General features: G+C 35.7%; 2 protein-coding genes across 2 annotated transcripts in view; both read right to left on the bottom strand.

Moving 5' to 3' along the window:
• Positions 1-607: 607 nt before the first annotated feature.
• The window catches only part of LOC107754376 (N-acylneuraminate cytidylyltransferase-like), a 40,527-nt gene continuing 23,875 nt past the window's right edge, over positions 608-17,259 (bottom strand). Inside the window, exon 5 of the mRNA XM_016570791.1 lies at positions 608-906. Coding sequence (XP_016426277.1) covers positions 692-906 — 215 coding nt within the window. The 3' untranslated portion in view covers positions 608-691. The remainder of the gene's footprint in view (positions 907-17,259) is intronic.
• LOC107754352 (sialic acid synthase-like) lies at positions 6,691-10,277 on the bottom strand. Its single transcript, XM_016570768.1, has 6 exons — positions 10,085-10,277; positions 9,340-9,555; positions 9,127-9,226; positions 8,547-8,701; positions 7,259-7,525; positions 6,691-7,164 (listed from the first exon to the last, which is right to left on the bottom strand). Exons 1-6 carry the CDS (start codon positions 10,214-10,216, stop codon positions 6,976-6,978), a joined length of 1,059 nt encoding a protein of 352 aa, XP_016426254.1. The 5' UTR covers positions 10,217-10,277; the 3' UTR covers positions 6,691-6,975.

Raw genomic sequence — 17,259 nt, 5'->3', positions numbered from 1 at the left:
TCCCAGTTGACCATTAAGCTTTCTCCAATAGTAAGTAATACAGACCCTCTCATCTCCCAATAGTAAGACAATCTCTGGCTAAACTCTGCAGAACACCGGCCCTCCAGGACCAGGTGTGGACACCCCTGTTATATAGTAAAAGCAATGGAAAACTACTGCGGCACAATGCTGTCCTTGATAAGAAATGAGGATGTTTCCTTATCACTCAGTGACTTGTGAGGACAAAGCATGAGATTAAACATTAATACACAATGATTGGTGATAAGTATTGAATACTGCATTTGAAAGAACATGCAACTGTATGAAGATCAAGTAATGAGATAAAGCAGCAACATGAAGCTTTTGCTCACAGACACACACAGGTGATTTATTAACTTAAGTTAGATTCAATGTCATGTGATCACAGCAACCCAAACTGACGAAATATGAAATAGGAACTGGAATCTAGAAATTGGCCCTGTCAATGTGGAGATTAAACATTAATACACAATGATTGGTGATAAGTATTGAATACTGCATTTGAAAGAACATGCAACTGTATGAAGATCAAGTAATGAGATAAAGCAGCAACATGAAGCTTTTGCTCACAGACACACACAGGTGATTTATTAACTTAAGTTAGATTCAATGTCATGTGATCACAGCAACCCAAACTGACTGTTTAAAAGAAATATGAAATAGGAACTGGAATCTAGAAATTGTCCCTGTCAATGTGCTCCTGGTGCACCTGCAACAAGCTCTTTTTCTTCAGCATCAGTATGTACTCAGCAAACTCACGAACTGCTCCGTTTCCGGCGGGTCTCTGACACATGTATTTCGCCGCGATGAGATCCGCCACGACTGAGTCACACGGGACGCCGTTCAGCCCCACCTGAGACAAGATCTCTCTGTCTTCAGACTCGGAACCTGTGAGGGAAAATATCACACGCTGCTCACGACAAATTCTGATTATTTTACAGGCTCGCTAGTGGTTTCAGGTTTGTTTACAACATTCGTTTGGACTTTCCAGTGTGAAACAATGCTCTAGAATGACGCTTTACCTGACAGTGTTAATTAATTATTAAAACAGTTTTAATTTATTTTTGTAATTAACTGGTGAAAAGCATACTTTTAATACAAGGCAGAGTAAAATGGATTTTTAAAAAAACTATTATGTATGTAAAGAGGTTTTTTGAATATTCAGGAGGTCAGAAATACAAAACAAATATTTATAAATGATCATAAATTATGTCAGGTGTACAGTACCTAAAATGGCTGATTTAGTGCATTTTTAGTGATTGTTTTTTAAATTAAATATTGTTTTGTTCTATTTTGATATATTTGAATGAAGTATGTAATTGTCATATTCTGTCATCTGTTTCCATAATTGCTGTCGTAAAATCGGTGAGCACAATGGAAATAAGTTACCCATGTGATTGTTTCGTTTTTTTATTGTCAAAAAACCTGAAACTGTATTTCATTAACATCTTAACATTTGACTTTTTTCTTTAATGGAATTTGTTTCACAAATGAATAAACGGTTGTAAAATCAGTGATTGTTAATTTTTTCTAAGCTGTTGACATAATATTGAGCTATGTTCAGACTAAAATCAATAAATTATAGCATAAAAATAATCCTAATGGAAATCTTTCACAAAATCATTGAAATATTATAACACAAACAAAAAAACAAACATTTAAACGCAGACATAGACTGTAAAAAATAAAACAAAGATTACTGGAATATGTTTAGCAAGAAAATACTATTTCAGTCTTTCTACTTCACAATTTCATGTTTAATTCAATACTTTCTTTGTAATTAATTGTGAAATTTACTAGCAAATTCCCACCATTCTGGTGTTTTCAATGTTTGTTTTTTTTTAAAAGGGACCATCCAGTCTTTTTTTAGTTGTATTTATATTATTCACTATTTATTTTATTATTTTGTTTTATTCATTTATTTGGATTTTGAATTAATGCTTAATCCTGGGGAAAAAATAACAAATAATTGTTAATGTCATAAGTGGTATACCAGATGAAAGGGTACAAGATGTTTTGGAGAAGGTGAAAATCTGAAACCTGAAATGGGCTGAAATGCAGTAGACATATCAAGCTTAAACTGGGTTTAGCTGGTAATTCTCACCCATGAAGGCCACTTTATCCCACCGCAGCTTCTTCTCTTTCATCAGCCGCTCCACCTCGAGCCCATTCAGCTGCTCTCCAAACCAAAGGCCACAGCCAGCGAGCTGGGCGACCTTCTCCAGCAGACCCCTGGACAGCGGCTCATTCACGCTGGACATGAGGATCACCTAAACACACACAAGAACAACAGTCAGCAAACATCAAATCAAAACTTTCTTAAGACTTATACTCTTAATATTGCATGTCATTTAAACAGACAATACATTACTCCAGTCAAATGACAAAAATGTAATCCCAGTACTCCTGATGTATGTAAAAAATGTAAAGAAGAGAAGGGTACTTTTGTACATTCCCACATACTATGGAACAGAGTCGATTGTTTCTGAGCAATAATAAAGGAGATAATAAGTCAAATTATTAGTAAAGAGACACCTCTTGACCCCAAGCTGTGTATTTTGCACATGTATCCTCTGAATGCTCTATTCACCAAATATGAGTTACTGAATTGAAAAAAAAAAACATTAAAAAAAAAACAATAACTACATAATTACAAGTTTGTGTGTGTGTGTGTGCATAATATATTTGTATTTATTTTGTAATGGTACAATCCCTTTAAAATATACTAATAACCACCATAATAATACAGGTGGTAAAAGAATCACAAGTTCATAACAAGTAGCTTTTCTACAATCAAAATATTCTAAAACATATACTAAAGACATAACCTAATATACAGAAGGTGCACAGTGTCATGCACATAAATACAAAACTCCATCATAATAATAGGTGACACTAAAATAATGCAGTAAACATTAATTAAACAAAATAAGATGTAAGAAGATAAATCCCAAATGCACATAACTGATCACAAAAACTAACAAGAAACATAATTGTTTTAAACAAAATACAAACAAATGTAAAGTGTCATGCAGTTTTCACTAGTTTTACTGTAAATTATAAGATTTTTACAGTTTTACTTCCAAAGTCTGGACATTTGACAGTATTTTATGATAAAATTACTGAAAATTTTACTCAACATTTTCACTATTTACAGTAAAGGGACATGCCGTTAATTAACCAGTTTTTACAGTTTTCATACTATTTTACTGTTAACACCACTATGAAACCAAAATTGACAATCCTTTTTTTTTTATGTGAAGTGCAATATTTAACATTGCAGTGTTTATTATAAATGATTTATCCGTCCACATCATTATTGTTTAAAATTCATGTGCATTCATAATCTTTAATCAAAATAACTTAAATAACCATATTTAATCAAAATAGAATAAACCCTCCTTCTCCCGCTCTACATTTTTTCGTTTCACTCATCACAAAAGACTATCGCAACTTTCATGCCAGCTTTAAAATGACTTTTTTTTTTACAGTGTAGCAATTATAGCATATTAACTGTACCAGCCCACACAACTGTACCTCTATATTTTCTCTCTGCAGCATCTGTATGCCTGCCACGTCTCGAGCATTGATGGCCACATGGTCCTCGCCTGAAACCGATGTGAATATCTGTCCGTTCGTCAAACAGCCAGACACTTTACACAGAAACAGCCTGACCGCCACGTTCTCCTCTCGGCCAAAGTAGCCAAACCTGCAGAAAAGGGTATCGTTTCTATCTTCATTTATGCTTTTTGTCTGGCCACAGAGTTTGTCTAAACAGCTCACCTCAGAACTCTCTGCTCAGCGACAGGCCAGTCGATGTCCACGTCGATATCAACGCTGTACTCAGGCAGCATTTCATAGTAGGCGATCTTGCCCAACTAAAACACACAGAGAACAGATCAAAATATCTGACGAGGTCTTTTCTTCAAAATTTACTTGCCATTTCTTTGTAATTATTTGTGAAATTTACTAGCACTTTCTGAGTGAAATTTTTCAGTGTACTTTTTAACTTCTTAAAATATTTAAAATTTTAGATATTTAGATGGACAATTGCAATTCTTATAGAGTATTTAAAAATGTAACAATTTCACTAGCATGTTTTTACTAAAGAATGTTATATTCATTTTCTGTTCAATTTACAAAAAGTATGGTTTTGTCTGTGTTAGGAAAATAATACGTATTATTATACAAGCCACAATTTTTTTAATTTAAAATTTAAAAATATTATTATGTGTTTTCAAAAATATATGTATTTCATTTTACAATTATTTTAACAATATTTATTATACATTTTCCCCATCATATATTGTACGTGTTTTGTTTTTGTTTTTTCATCAAAAGTTAAGTTTTATCTGCTAAGAAAATTTAATTGCAAAGGTATTGTAAGGTAAAAATAGGTTTCTAATATAGCATTGTTACATTCTTTTTTCTGTAAAAATTATTTAAAAAATATTTACGATTACCCCCAACACTGGACATGACACATGAAATATTGATCCAAATTATATTCACTATCTATCTATCTATCCTCTAAGAAAAAAAGAAAAGCTGTCACTCGGGCTGTATCCTTTCAAAAGGTACTAATATGTACCATTTAGGTATGAATATCAACACTTTTAGTACAAATACTGCTAAAAAGCTACTAAAATGCACCCTTTAGGGGTAAATATGGTATAAATGTGTCCCTTTTGAAAGGACACTGTCCCAGTGATTGTATCTATCTATTAAACAAAAGAAGGACAAGTGTTTGTTATTAGACGTCATCATTTACAGTATATTACACTCACTCACCACACGAGAGCAGCAGTGTAACATGATTATTTTCTTTTACATGAAATTGAATTTTTGGATATCTATCTGTTATCCTTTTGAAAGATGGAATATAGTGCAGAAGTCTTTGTAGTGCAATTAGAGTTTTTCAATTGCTAATATTTTATTACAGTAAATGTTTTAACAGTACATTTCTAAATGACTATTTGACATCTGATAGGAAACGTCCTGTAGACGTATTGCAGATGAGCAAACACTAAAAACAGGCATAGCTACACTCTCAGAAATAAAGGTACAAAGGTACACACTAGGGCGGTACCTTTTCAAAAGGTACACTTTTGTTCCTATTAGGTTCTAATATGTACACTTTAAATACTAATATGTACCTTTAAGGTACCAAAACATGTACCTTTTGAAAAGGTGCCGCAGGGACCCAGCGACAGCTTTTGTACCGTTATTTCTATAGTATGTCAAAGGTATTGTGTCAAGCTAGTAGAGCAACTTTTTATCACGACTGACAGTTGCAACCATCCCCTATTATGGGGTTAGTTGCAACATTTGAACTTGTGTATTCAAGTATAACTTGTAAGTATATTATCATATGTACACGTTACAGCAGGTTGGGTAGCTGACAGATGTGGCTTATATTGTGGCTTTTCAATACAATCAGTCTCTGAGAACTTGAAAGAAATGCAAAAACGTGTTGCAACCATCCCCACTCTCCCCTACCTTCGATTTCTTGTATTTGTAGATTATATTTAATGATAGAATACACTAAAACATTTGGCTTGTGTAAGGCATTATACGTGTTTGGTTTGCGTGTTCTCATTGTATTTAAACAGTTTTGACCAGCAGGTATCACCACTGTAGTGTTTCAACTTTCAAGTGCGAAGTGAATAAATTTTATTAAGCAGTTGCTTCAACTGACTCGAAAAATTCGAAAAGGTCAGTTTCTCCCATATTTGTTTTCTCTGCAGGTGATAACTGAGACACAATATGGTGCCTATTTCTGTATATGAGCGCACAAGTCTGCGGCATCATTTGAAAATACCCTGATAGCACACGTACATCACGGAGACGTCTATTTGACGTCTGCATTTACATCTGCAAGACATATTTTTAGAGTGTTTGCTCATCTGCAATATGTCTATAGGACGTTTCCTATCAGATGTCTAACAGACATTTAGAAGATGTCTTGAAGATGTTTATGATTTAGAATAATTGTAAAACTGACATCTTAGAGACATCTATCAGATGTTTGTACACAGCAGATGCTTTCCAGATGAAGCGATCTTTAACAGACATCTTGCAGACGTAGGTAGGTGTGCTATCTGGGTAGCAAACTGTATTTATTTGTTAATTTCTTGTTAATTAGAAGATCTCAAGTGTTTATGTTTACGCTGTCACATTTATTTTGTGTAAAACAAAATAAGATGTTTTCCTTTGCAGCAATTGGCTACACAATAAACACACGTTACATACACTTTAAATAATAATATCACATTTCATGAAGGCGTTCTCTGCATTCACAAAGGCAAAGAGACAAAGTTGAGTTTGAAATCAGTTGAGAGCGAGATTTTATTTGGCAAAGTGTTTATTCTCCACAATTACAATAGTAATATAATCGGCCAGACAGGTTGAAAGAAGGAGCAAACTTATGACATGACATTAGACATATCCCCTGATAGCACACATACATCACGAGATGTCTATTTGATGTCGGCATTTACATCTGCAAGACGTATTTTTTTAGAGTGTTTGCTCATCTGCAATACATCTATAGGACGTTTCCTATCAGATGTCAAATAGACGTTTAGAACATGTCTTTAACATGTTTATGATTTAGAATGAGTGTAAAACTGACATCTTAACTACGTCTATCAGATGTTTGTACACAGCAGATGCTTTCCAGATGAAGCGATCTTTAACAGACATCTTGCAGACGTACGTGCTATCTGGGATGCAAACTCAAGACAAGACGTCTTCTTTACATATTTCTGATATCAAGCAATAAGAATATGATAAAAAATCACTCCCTCATTGAAACATTGAAGAGTGATTTAATAATGGCTGTTTTTTTATATATATTTTATTATATACTGTTACTGATAATTAATAACAGCATGATAAGATGATAAGCATGATAAGACCCCTTAATTTCCCCTTTAGTTATGGAGTGTACAATCATCAGCCATTTATCATGGCATCAGTGATGGTGGCATCTTTTTCCAGGTCCACCTTGATTTTCTTGCCAACCAGTTTGAAGATGTTCTCTGGTCTCACACCATGTGGTTCGGCCACTTTTACTGTCAGCATGTCGAGAGTTAATATCTCGCCCTTCTGCAATGGTTTCTGGGCCACTACCGACTTACCCAACTGTAAGAAAGGACATAAACAGTGATTTAAACACATTTGATCACTTCAAAAGCCTCCTATTGCTATATCTTTCAAAATGAGGGTTGTATCCGACCTTGCTGTGACAGGAAGCCTCACAGGGCAGCATCTGTTTGATTGGCGAGCCCATTGCCATCTCAGCCGTCCTGATGGCTCTCACCAGCTCTGCCAGCTCAGCCGGCTCCAGTGATGCTGCGTGGTCACTGCCTTTCCAGGTCTTATCCAGGGTCACATGACGCTCCAGGACCTTCGCCCCAAGTGCCACAGCAGCCACAGACACATGGATGCCCGTCTCATGTCCAGAGTATCCTATGGGAATGTCCGGAAACTCCTTCTGGAACTCCTGCAATAGGAAATGGAAAGATTCCAAACTACTCATTAACTACGTATAATCCTTGCTATGTAAGGACTCAAGATCAGTGGGTGCTTTAAACAGTTGAATCAGTTTTTGATGAAAATATCCTTTAAATTTAGTCAATATCTCATGTTTGTTAATATTACTGACTAAAATTACATCTAACTTTAGTATATCAAAATAACATTTTAGATGAGAATTGCAAAATCAACCAAATATTTGATATATGTTTGGCATACCAAATTCAAAAAACAATAATATTTAAATATTTACATTTGGTTTTCATTTTTACTTTGAGTTAAAGTTTTAGTAATTTTGTATTTTTTTAATTTTGTAATTTGTATTAGTTAAAAAAAAAACACAAAAAAAACATCTATATAGTTTTTATTCAATTTGAATATTAGTTATTCAAATTTTTTAATACTTGAAGTACTAAACTAAGTTTAGTTCAAGTTTTCACATTTTTATTTTATTTCAGTTTATTTTATTTAATGTTTGTGGTTTTAGGTTTCGTTTTAGTTAATGATAATAACCCTGCATGAGCAATATAACAATTAACAATTAATTTTTGCAAAATTAAACCAAATATTCAAACATTGTACACATTCATTTAGCATATCAAAATACCAGTGTTATTTTAGTGTCATTGAATTTTTAAAGTTTTATTATATTTTATTATATTTTCTGTTTTCATTTTCGTTTTAGTTAAGGGTTTAGTCATTTTGTTTGTTTTTATATCTATATAGTTTTTATTAAGTTTTTAAAAATTTGGCAAAAACAACATGTTGGTAAAAAACCTGATGTCTTAAAATAAACCAATGACAAATTTTTGCAAAAGAAATATTCAAGCATTTTATATATTAAATTAGCATGTCAAAATTTAGCAAAATGAAAAATTTAATTAATCGTCTTCATGCACATTTTTCTTGTCATCCAAAAAAAATCTTCGTTATGTAACATTTTCATCAGTAATTTGCGTAGTTTACAAGATTAAAGTGGTTTGTCTTACAGGGATCAGACTGAGGTTGACGTGCTCTATCGGCAGTGGATAAGCACTGGTGCACTGCAAGAAAGTGAACTTGGGATTGTGCTTCTTAACGGTTTGGTAAACACAGTGCATGGTCTCCATCGACTGCATTCCACTAGATATCACCATGGGACGACCTACAAAACAAGCCAAAAATGTTAGCTTCAAGACATGCCTGCTTCTGGGAGAAAGTAAAGTCAATGTTTTAGTTGGTTTTGATTTCTCTGCAGACTTTATATATGCAATCACCTGCAGAAACTAACTTCAAAAATGAAAATCCAGAAAATCCGCACCAGGATTTGTAGGTTTCATTCTCTTAGCTCCCTGGCCAATCAGCACTATCACATTTTGCAGGTACTCCAGAATAACTGACTTCAAATGCACATGGGAAGCTATTGATATATTCAGTTCTCAGTTCTGCTTGTACTCTCATTCTCACACTTTGGATAGCCTTTTGTGACCGTGAGCTGGGGTGCCATTTAATTAGTCTGAGGAACAACAACTTCTGGAAACATCTACTGATTTTTCATTTCAAATGGCTGTCAGCTTCAGTGAGTTTTACCTTTTTTGGCGGTTTTCTCCAGGTAAGGGATGTTGTTGGTGTCTGCTGAGGCAACTTTGAAAAACGGCACATTGATTTCATTAAGAAATTCTATGGCCATCTGACAGAGGTAGGGAGAGGAAAAGTTAAGAGGTGCATTTGAGTCTACTTGGTTTTGGAGGGACATTTGCATATTTTCTTGCTATAAATCATAAACGTTTTGCATTTGTTCACCTCATCCATCCCTGATGCTGTAAAGAAGATGCCAATGTCATTGGCGTACTGCTGCAGTTCTCTGTACTGCTGGTGACTGAACTCCAGATGATGCTTATGAGCCCCGTAGGTCGGCCCCCAGGCGTGAGGGGACGTGTAGGGACGCTCCAGAGCGTGTTTGGTGAATCTGTGTTCAATCTCACTCTTTTGAAACTTGGCACAATCAGCTCCACAGTCCTGCGTGGAGACAAAAGGGGAAGTAGAGCTGGATTTTGGTTGACAATAGTCATGAAAAACAAATTTCAGGGTGTACAGAAAAAGAGAACGGTCACCCTATTCACCATACACTTAAAAATAAAGGTTCTTCACTGGAATTGATGATTCCATGAAGAACCTTTAACATTCATGGAATTTTTCAATTCAACAAAAGGTTCTTTAAAGTAAAAAAAAAAAAAAAGTTTCTTTAGATTTTAAAAATGTTCTTCACAGTAAGAAAAAAATGGTTCACTGTTCACTGAAAGGTTCTTTGGGGAACCAAAAATGGCACTTCATGGTACCTTTATTTTTTAAGTGTGTATAAGAAACAGTGGAGCTTCTAAAATCTAAAAGTTAATTTGATTTGATGTGTGACTCTTACGGGCTCAGATCATGTTTAAGAAAATGTATAGGAAAAAACACGATATTTAAATATATTTATATAACAATGGAGCATGAAATAAAAAATTTGAAATACAGGAAAATTTGATAAAATACAGCAATACTTTACCTTGGCCATTCGGATCATTTTTTTGGCGATTTCTATGTCTCCTTGATGGTTCTGTCCAATCTCAGCGATGATAAAACAGGGGTTGGAGCCCCCGATTTTTCTTCCAGGACAAAGTTCAAACTCAGCAGACATTTTATCGACTAATTGCTTAACTGATTTATAATTGAGAGGCTGGAGATGTGATCACTAGCGTGCTGGCATCAAGCAAAGGGGCCGCAATGGAGGGCACGCTATGATTTAAAGAGATGCAAGTGCTCCACCCTAACCACCACCAACCCCTATCCACACACTACATTGCACATTCTTTAAGAGCGTGTTGTTGAACCAGATTAACAAGCTGAAGAAATACACAATTACTTCAGTGGTTGCTGAATTTTGAACATGTAAGGCTGTTCAATGTTTAACAGTAAAACTATGTAGGAAAACCACACAACACAACTTACAGGGCGTTGTGCACACAGATGACTTCATGAAAAAAAGGTACCACAAAGAGCAACCAAGTCCATTTTTATTGACAGTGTTCTAAAAGATTTACAACTATGCAAATGTACATTATATATACATCAGATCAAAGTTTACAAGAAGGAATATATACAAAGCCTTAATGGAAAAAAAACAGTAGACCTTTTCGTGAGAAGTTGCAGTTATGAAAATTATTTTTCGAAGCTGTAAATAAAACAATGATTATTGAAGTAGCCTACATTTGACAAGAAAATGCTATTTTAGTCTTTCTACTTTCTAAATTTCTATTCATGCTTAATTCAATGTGTCACTTGTAATTATTTGTGAAATTTACTAGCAATTTCTGAGTGACAATTGTTTCTACACTATTTTTTAACAGCACAATAATAAAAAAACATATTTTGTACGATGAAAAAAATTGCCTTTCATGGGAACTGCATGCCACAAAAACATAGGATGTTTTACAAGAAAATAAAATACTATTTGAGTCTTTCTACTTCAAAATTTTACACTAAATTCAATGTGTTACTTGCCGTTTCTTTGTAAATCATTGTGAAGTTTACTAGCAATTTCTGAGTGAAAATTTTGTGAAATTGTTATCAGTGTACTTTACTGCTAGTGCAGTAAAACTACTATGTATAAAAAGTGTCAAACTCTAAAAAACACTGGGTTGGCCGGTCTGTGCATAATCTTTAAAAAAAACACAAAAAAAACTGGTTATCTGTCATACCGGGTACCATCATTAGTTAGAGGAATGTGCCTCTGCTTGTTGTCTTACAACAGTTAAGTTATTGGACAAATCAACACTCTTATTGGGATGTAATGAACAGAATGTTAAAAATGCTTCAACATTCCATGTAAAGTTTTTTGTAACCATGCAGAGACCTCAGCTTGATCTCCATATTTTGTTTATCTGCTGTTGTATGCAGGAGGCAATGCATGGTCCAAAAAGACACAAGAGGCACAATGCAACCAAAGCAGGAACAAACATTGAGATCAAACTACCCCACCCTCCACTAAATTCAGCTCTCATATGGAATTATGATATTTTGTAATTATTATTTAAATCTGATTCATTTTCAAATTGTTTGTTGTAAATAAACATCTCAGGAAAATCTTATGGGGTTTCAAATCAGAATATGGCTTTTTGTTATGAAACAGGGCATAGTTTTCATACATGTGTTCGGTAGTGGACATCAGGACATACAGCATGTTATATAATAAGCGAATTTCTTATGAAAATTTTGCCAAGTTATTATACCCCCTTTATTACCCTTTACACCTTTTTTTCTTTACATGTTACCCCAAGAACACATCAATATGCAAATTTGATACAATGTATTGGTACATTGTGTAGAATGGGAATACCAATTAATGGCCATTTTACACACATATTTCATAAAGTAAAATAGTATATCAAATTTTTGTTATATCATTATATATATATATATATATATATATATATATATATATATATATATATATATATATATATATATATATATATATATATATATATATATATATATATATATATATATATATATATATATATATATATATATATATATATATATATATATATATATATATATATATATATATATATATATATATATATATATATTCCCCACCTTTGTTTATTATGCTCCAATATAATTACCAAAAAAAAAAAAAAAGGTTCTCAGGAGAATATAGATAATTTATCCATTCAATGTTTTTGTTTAGTGTAATCAATAGAAAATTATATTGTTTAAAAAAGATTTCTATTTTTTATTTTTAAACAACTTTTTAATCCTGAAATCCTGAAAAAATTATCACAGTATCGCAGGTATCACAGACTATAAAATATCACAGTATCACAGGTTATAAAATAACTATTAAGTTTCTAACATTGATAATAAATCAGTACATTAGAATGATTTTGAAGGATCATGTGACACTGAAGACGGGAGTAATGACTGATGAAAATTCAGCTTTGTATCACAGAAATAGACTATATTTTAAAGTGTAGTAAAATATAAAACCATTATTTTAAATTGTAATAATATTACGGTTTTATATTACAATATTACAGTATTACTGTTTTTTCAGTATTTTTGATCAAATAAATGCAGCCTTGATGAGCCTAAGAGACATCTTATAAAAACATTAATAGCCACCAATTGTCTAGAACCGGCCTTGCAGGCGAGGGCAGGTGCGTGTTTAATTTGCTGGAACTGATGCGCTGCAGTGTCAGAGAGAACAACTTGTTCAGTGACTCTGATGTGACTCTTCAGGGTTGCCTGTAATTCTGCAGTTTTCTGGGAATAATTTTTTCCACCCACAGGTGACGGAAGTTAAATACTCCCAACACTGATCTGAGCTCATGTATTGTTGTGGGTGACTTAATGCTGCTCAATGCAGCTGTACGACTTTGTAAAGGGTATTGGCCTTGAGCGGATATCACTTGAACCAGAAAAACAACTGAAGGTTTTGCACGTTGCACTTTGTTTTGACAAACTACGTGACCATCAGCAATTCAGCATACAAGTGGAACAATGCTTCTGTCCATAATTCAATTGAGTAAATCCAACAAATCTTTTTTTTCAGTGCATGTCTGTCATGCGTGTATTATCATCAGTACTACAGATTCAAATGTCATCCACATACAGAATATAGTTGATTGTCTGTCCCATTTGACTAAAGTTGCTTTTAGGGCCTGATGGTAAACTGTGGGACTATTATGGAGCCCTTGAGGCAATCTTTTCCATGTGTGTTTTTGCTATTTCATGTGAAAGCAAACCAATCCTTACAGGCTTTATGAAGGGGCAGTGACCAAAATCCACTGGATGTGTCTAATACAGAAACAATTGTAGTATCAGCTGGTACACAGGAGAAAATAGTAGAAGGGTCAGCCACTAATGGTGTCATTTTATCAACATACTTGTTCACCTCTCTGTAATCAATTATCAGCCTCCATTTACCATTTGGTTTCTTTAAGGCCGGGAAACACCAAGTCGACTTCACAGAAGTCGTCTCGCGTGGGCTGCATCTGGACCAAAAAGCTGCGCTTGAACACACGGCACAGACTACAGCCAACTGCAAACTAACATGTGCGTTTCTGCGCTGGCATGTAAGGAATTAACTGTCTATATCAGCCGGTATCAATAGTCTATATTCACCATTCAAAAGGATACAAGATATACACAGATATATGAAACGTAAAAAAGCAGCACTTGCTTACCATTTTGAATAGCAGTTATGTTGATAACTAACTTAATTTTAAGCGGCTTTAAAATAGGCTACAAACAGCCTTCTGTCTGTGCCGTCTTGACTTGCTTGCTCGTTTTCATCACTTTCACTTAATTCTCATGCACTGACTCTTTTGCTAAACTGAACATCTCAATATCACACTGCAGAAACTAGCCTGACAGATGCTCGCCGACAGCCTGACATCTTCTTTGTGTGTCCCGACCTTTACAGGCCACATTGGTGAGTTGCTGCTGGAGGATTTTAAATTTTTTTTGTTTTTTATTATTCTGTTTTTCCTAATTTAACTCTACCTCAGCTTCCTTTCCCAATGGATACTGGGAAATACAAGGGGGAACTTTACCAGTGAATCACACAAGATTCATTTTTATGAGGCCACACTCTCTCTGAGTGGTCGACCAAGTAGAATGCTCTGGGTCCAGAACACTCTCCCCAGTAACCGTGTTTTCCTCAACAGGGGCGATCTGTCTCGGCCAGATTAATCAGTTCCTCTACAGCTGCAGACTCCCTGGAAGTCTACACAGTATGTCAAGGCCAAGTAGAGGCTGTGAGACTGGCCCAACCCACAATGCAGTTAATACACCCACACCCTCAAAGGTTATCATAATTGGTTTGGTTTTTCTCAGCATAGCAACATTACCTGCAGCACTGCCCTCTTCCTGTGTAACAGGAAATACCAGATTATCAGGTATTGCCGTAATCTCAGCCCTTGTGTCAATTAAGAAATAAATGTTATGCCTGTCAATCCAAGCTATAGCATAAAACCCATCAGGATGGTAGTCAATCACAGTTTACGTGCCCCCCAGGGCACGGAGGGAACAGCATTCTAGTATTTAAGAACCATTTTCTTTCTCTTCTTTAATTGTGGTAATTTGTTCTCCCATATATAACTATACCGGTCTTTGCAACTTTTTCTTTTTATTATCGTGTATTTATATTGCTTAAACTATACCGTGGCCTTATGCATGAACAGATATACTAGGGCTGTCATGTTTTTAATTAATTGTTTTTTTGTAATCATAGTAGCCTAGAGGTTAAAGTCCGTCTGTCACAAATGAACAGTATTTTACAGTGGGGACACAAATCAGAAAATCAGTGAAACAAAACATCTTTTTGACAAATTTGACTTTTCCTGAATATCAAACTTTCAAAGTCAACATTACAAAGTCGACATATGGCTATCTATCTATCTATCTATCTACCTATCTATCATCTGACTGGAATGGCGTCTTTCAGCCAGGTTTCCGTGAAACACAGAGCAGCAGAGTTTGAAAAATCCTTATTTGTCTGGGAGAGCAGAAGGAGTTCGTCCGTTTTGTTGGGTAGAGAGCGGAGGTTCGCCAGATGGATGCTAGGCAACGGCGTCCTGAATCCGCGCTGCCTGAGCTTCATGAACGCGCCGGCTCGCTTCCCCCGTCTGCGCGTCCTGAATCGTCTGAACAGCGCCGCTGCTCCCCCGACTACAATGTCCAGCAAAACATCAGAATAATCGAAAACCGGTGAAATATCCGGTGGTGTGTACTGCCGAATGTCCAGCAATTCGTCTCTGGTGAAACTGATTGCAGGGATATAACTAAAAACAGGACAAACTAACAAAAACATAAAAACAACTGCGGAGCACGCCACGGAGGCAGCTATCATCGTCGGCGCCATATCACAAGCACTATTATAAGTAATATATAAGGTAATATTATATTCTAATGTTATATTAATTATAAAACACTATTATAACTGTAATTTTATTCTAATATATTATATTTTACTGTCATCTCACACATCGGGGAACTGCATTTTCTATAATGTATTTCTATATTAAAAATACATATGTTCTTATATAATTAGCATCAAACAAACATAAATCTTATTCTCAGTGATTAAAAGCTTAAACGAAAAAAAAATGTAAAAGTGATTGCACAACCATCAATTAGGTGGCGATATGCAGTATGTATGTAAATGACCATTGAACAAAAGAAGAAGAAATAAGTAGCGACGAGACACCGACAAGGCACTCGAGTATTGCTTTTCTCCCCTTTCTTTACTTTTTGTACAGCTTGTTCTCATCTACTTGTTTAGGACAATTGTACTCACTATGTGCTTTCAAATCTCTACTATTACTAACACTCGGAAATCACGCACTGTACATTGGAGACAGGCCAATCCTAATAATCTACGGCCTGTCCCTCTGTCCTCTACTACTTTACTCTCTATTCCAATTGGTCTCTGGAACTGCCAGTCTGCTGTTAACAAAGCAGAATTTATTTCTTCTATTGCTACACATTCCGGTCTCAACCTTATGGCCCTAACTGAGACTTGGATCAAACCTGAGAACACTGCCACTCCTGCAGCCCTCTCCACTAATTTCACTTTTTCCCACACCCCTCGCACGATTGGGAGGGGTGGAGGTACTGGTCTCCTTATCTCGAATGGAAATTTGATCTTCTACCATCTCTTACAGGCAACAGTTAATATGAATCACATGCAATTACTATTACCCACCCTGTTAAAATTCACTTTGTAGTCGTTTATCGTCCCCCAGGTCAACTGGGCAACTTCTTGGAGGAGTTGGATGTGCTACTTTCAAACTTTCCTGAGGATGGTACTCCTCTGGTACTGCCACACCTCAGACCACTTCCTCATCACTTCTAACCTCACACTAACTCCTGACACAGCACACACTCCTCCGCAGGTCACCTTTCGACGTAACCTACGCTCACTCTCTCCCTCTCGCCTATCCTTTATGGTTTCATCCTCACTTCCTTCACCCTCTCAGTTTTCAGCACTGGACACAAACAGTGCTACTGACACTCTTTGCTCCACTCTAACATCTTGCTTAGACAACTTTTGCCCACTTTCATCCAGACCAGCACGCACTACCCCCTCTGCCCCCTGACTGTCCGATGTTCTCTGTGAACATCGCTTTAAACTCAGGGCTGCAGAGAGGAATTGGCGCAAATCAAAAAACTCTACCGACCTTAGTGTGTATCAGTCACTCCTCTCTTCCTTCTCTGCAAATGTCTCCACTGCTAAAACGACATACTACCACAACAAAATTAACAACTGCTCTGACCCTCGCACACTTTTCAAAACTTTCTCTTCTCTTCTCTGTCCTCCTCCCCCTCCCTCCTCCATCAACTCTTACAGCTGATGACTTTGCAATTTTCTTCACCGGCCGGTATCCCTTCTTCCATTCATTGCAAAGACACTTGAGCGAGTTGTGTTCAACGAACTTTCTATGTTTCTTGCACAGAACAACCTCCTCGACAGCAACCAATCTGGCTTCAAAAGCGGCCACTCAACTGAGACTGCCCTGCTCTCGGTTACTGAAGCCCTGAGACTGGCAAGAGCAGCTTCCAAATCCTCAGTACTCATCTTGCTGGATCTGTCTGCTGCTTTTGACACAGTTAACCACCAGATTCTCCTGTCCACCCTCAGAAAGATGGGCATCTCAGGAACCGCACTCC

This window comes from Sinocyclocheilus rhinocerous, unplaced genomic scaffold (genome assembly GCF_001515625.1).
Source record: "Sinocyclocheilus rhinocerous isolate Xijiao unplaced genomic scaffold, SAMN03320098_v1.1 scaffold561, whole genome shotgun sequence".
Taxonomy (NCBI): domain Eukaryota; kingdom Metazoa; phylum Chordata; class Actinopteri; order Cypriniformes; family Cyprinidae; genus Sinocyclocheilus; species Sinocyclocheilus rhinocerous.
This window is presented reverse-complemented; position numbering and strand designations above follow the sequence as displayed.

What these genes read in the sequence shown, in the direction of transcription:
- LOC107754352 (XM_016570768.1), bottom strand. Translation starts at nt 10,216, where the DNA reads ATGTCTGCTGAGTTTGAACTTTGTCCTGGAAGAAAAATCGGGGGCTCC. An exon ending in AAATGATCCGAATGGCCAAG is followed by an intron (nt 9,556 to 10,084) that starts GTAAAGTATTGC and finishes GTCTCCACGCAG; the next exon opens with GACTGTGGAGCTGATTGTGC. An exon ending in GGAGAAAACCGCCAAAAAAG is followed by an intron (nt 8,702 to 9,126) that starts GTAAAACTCACT and finishes CTTGTTTTGTAG; the next exon opens with GTCGTCCCATGGTGATATCT.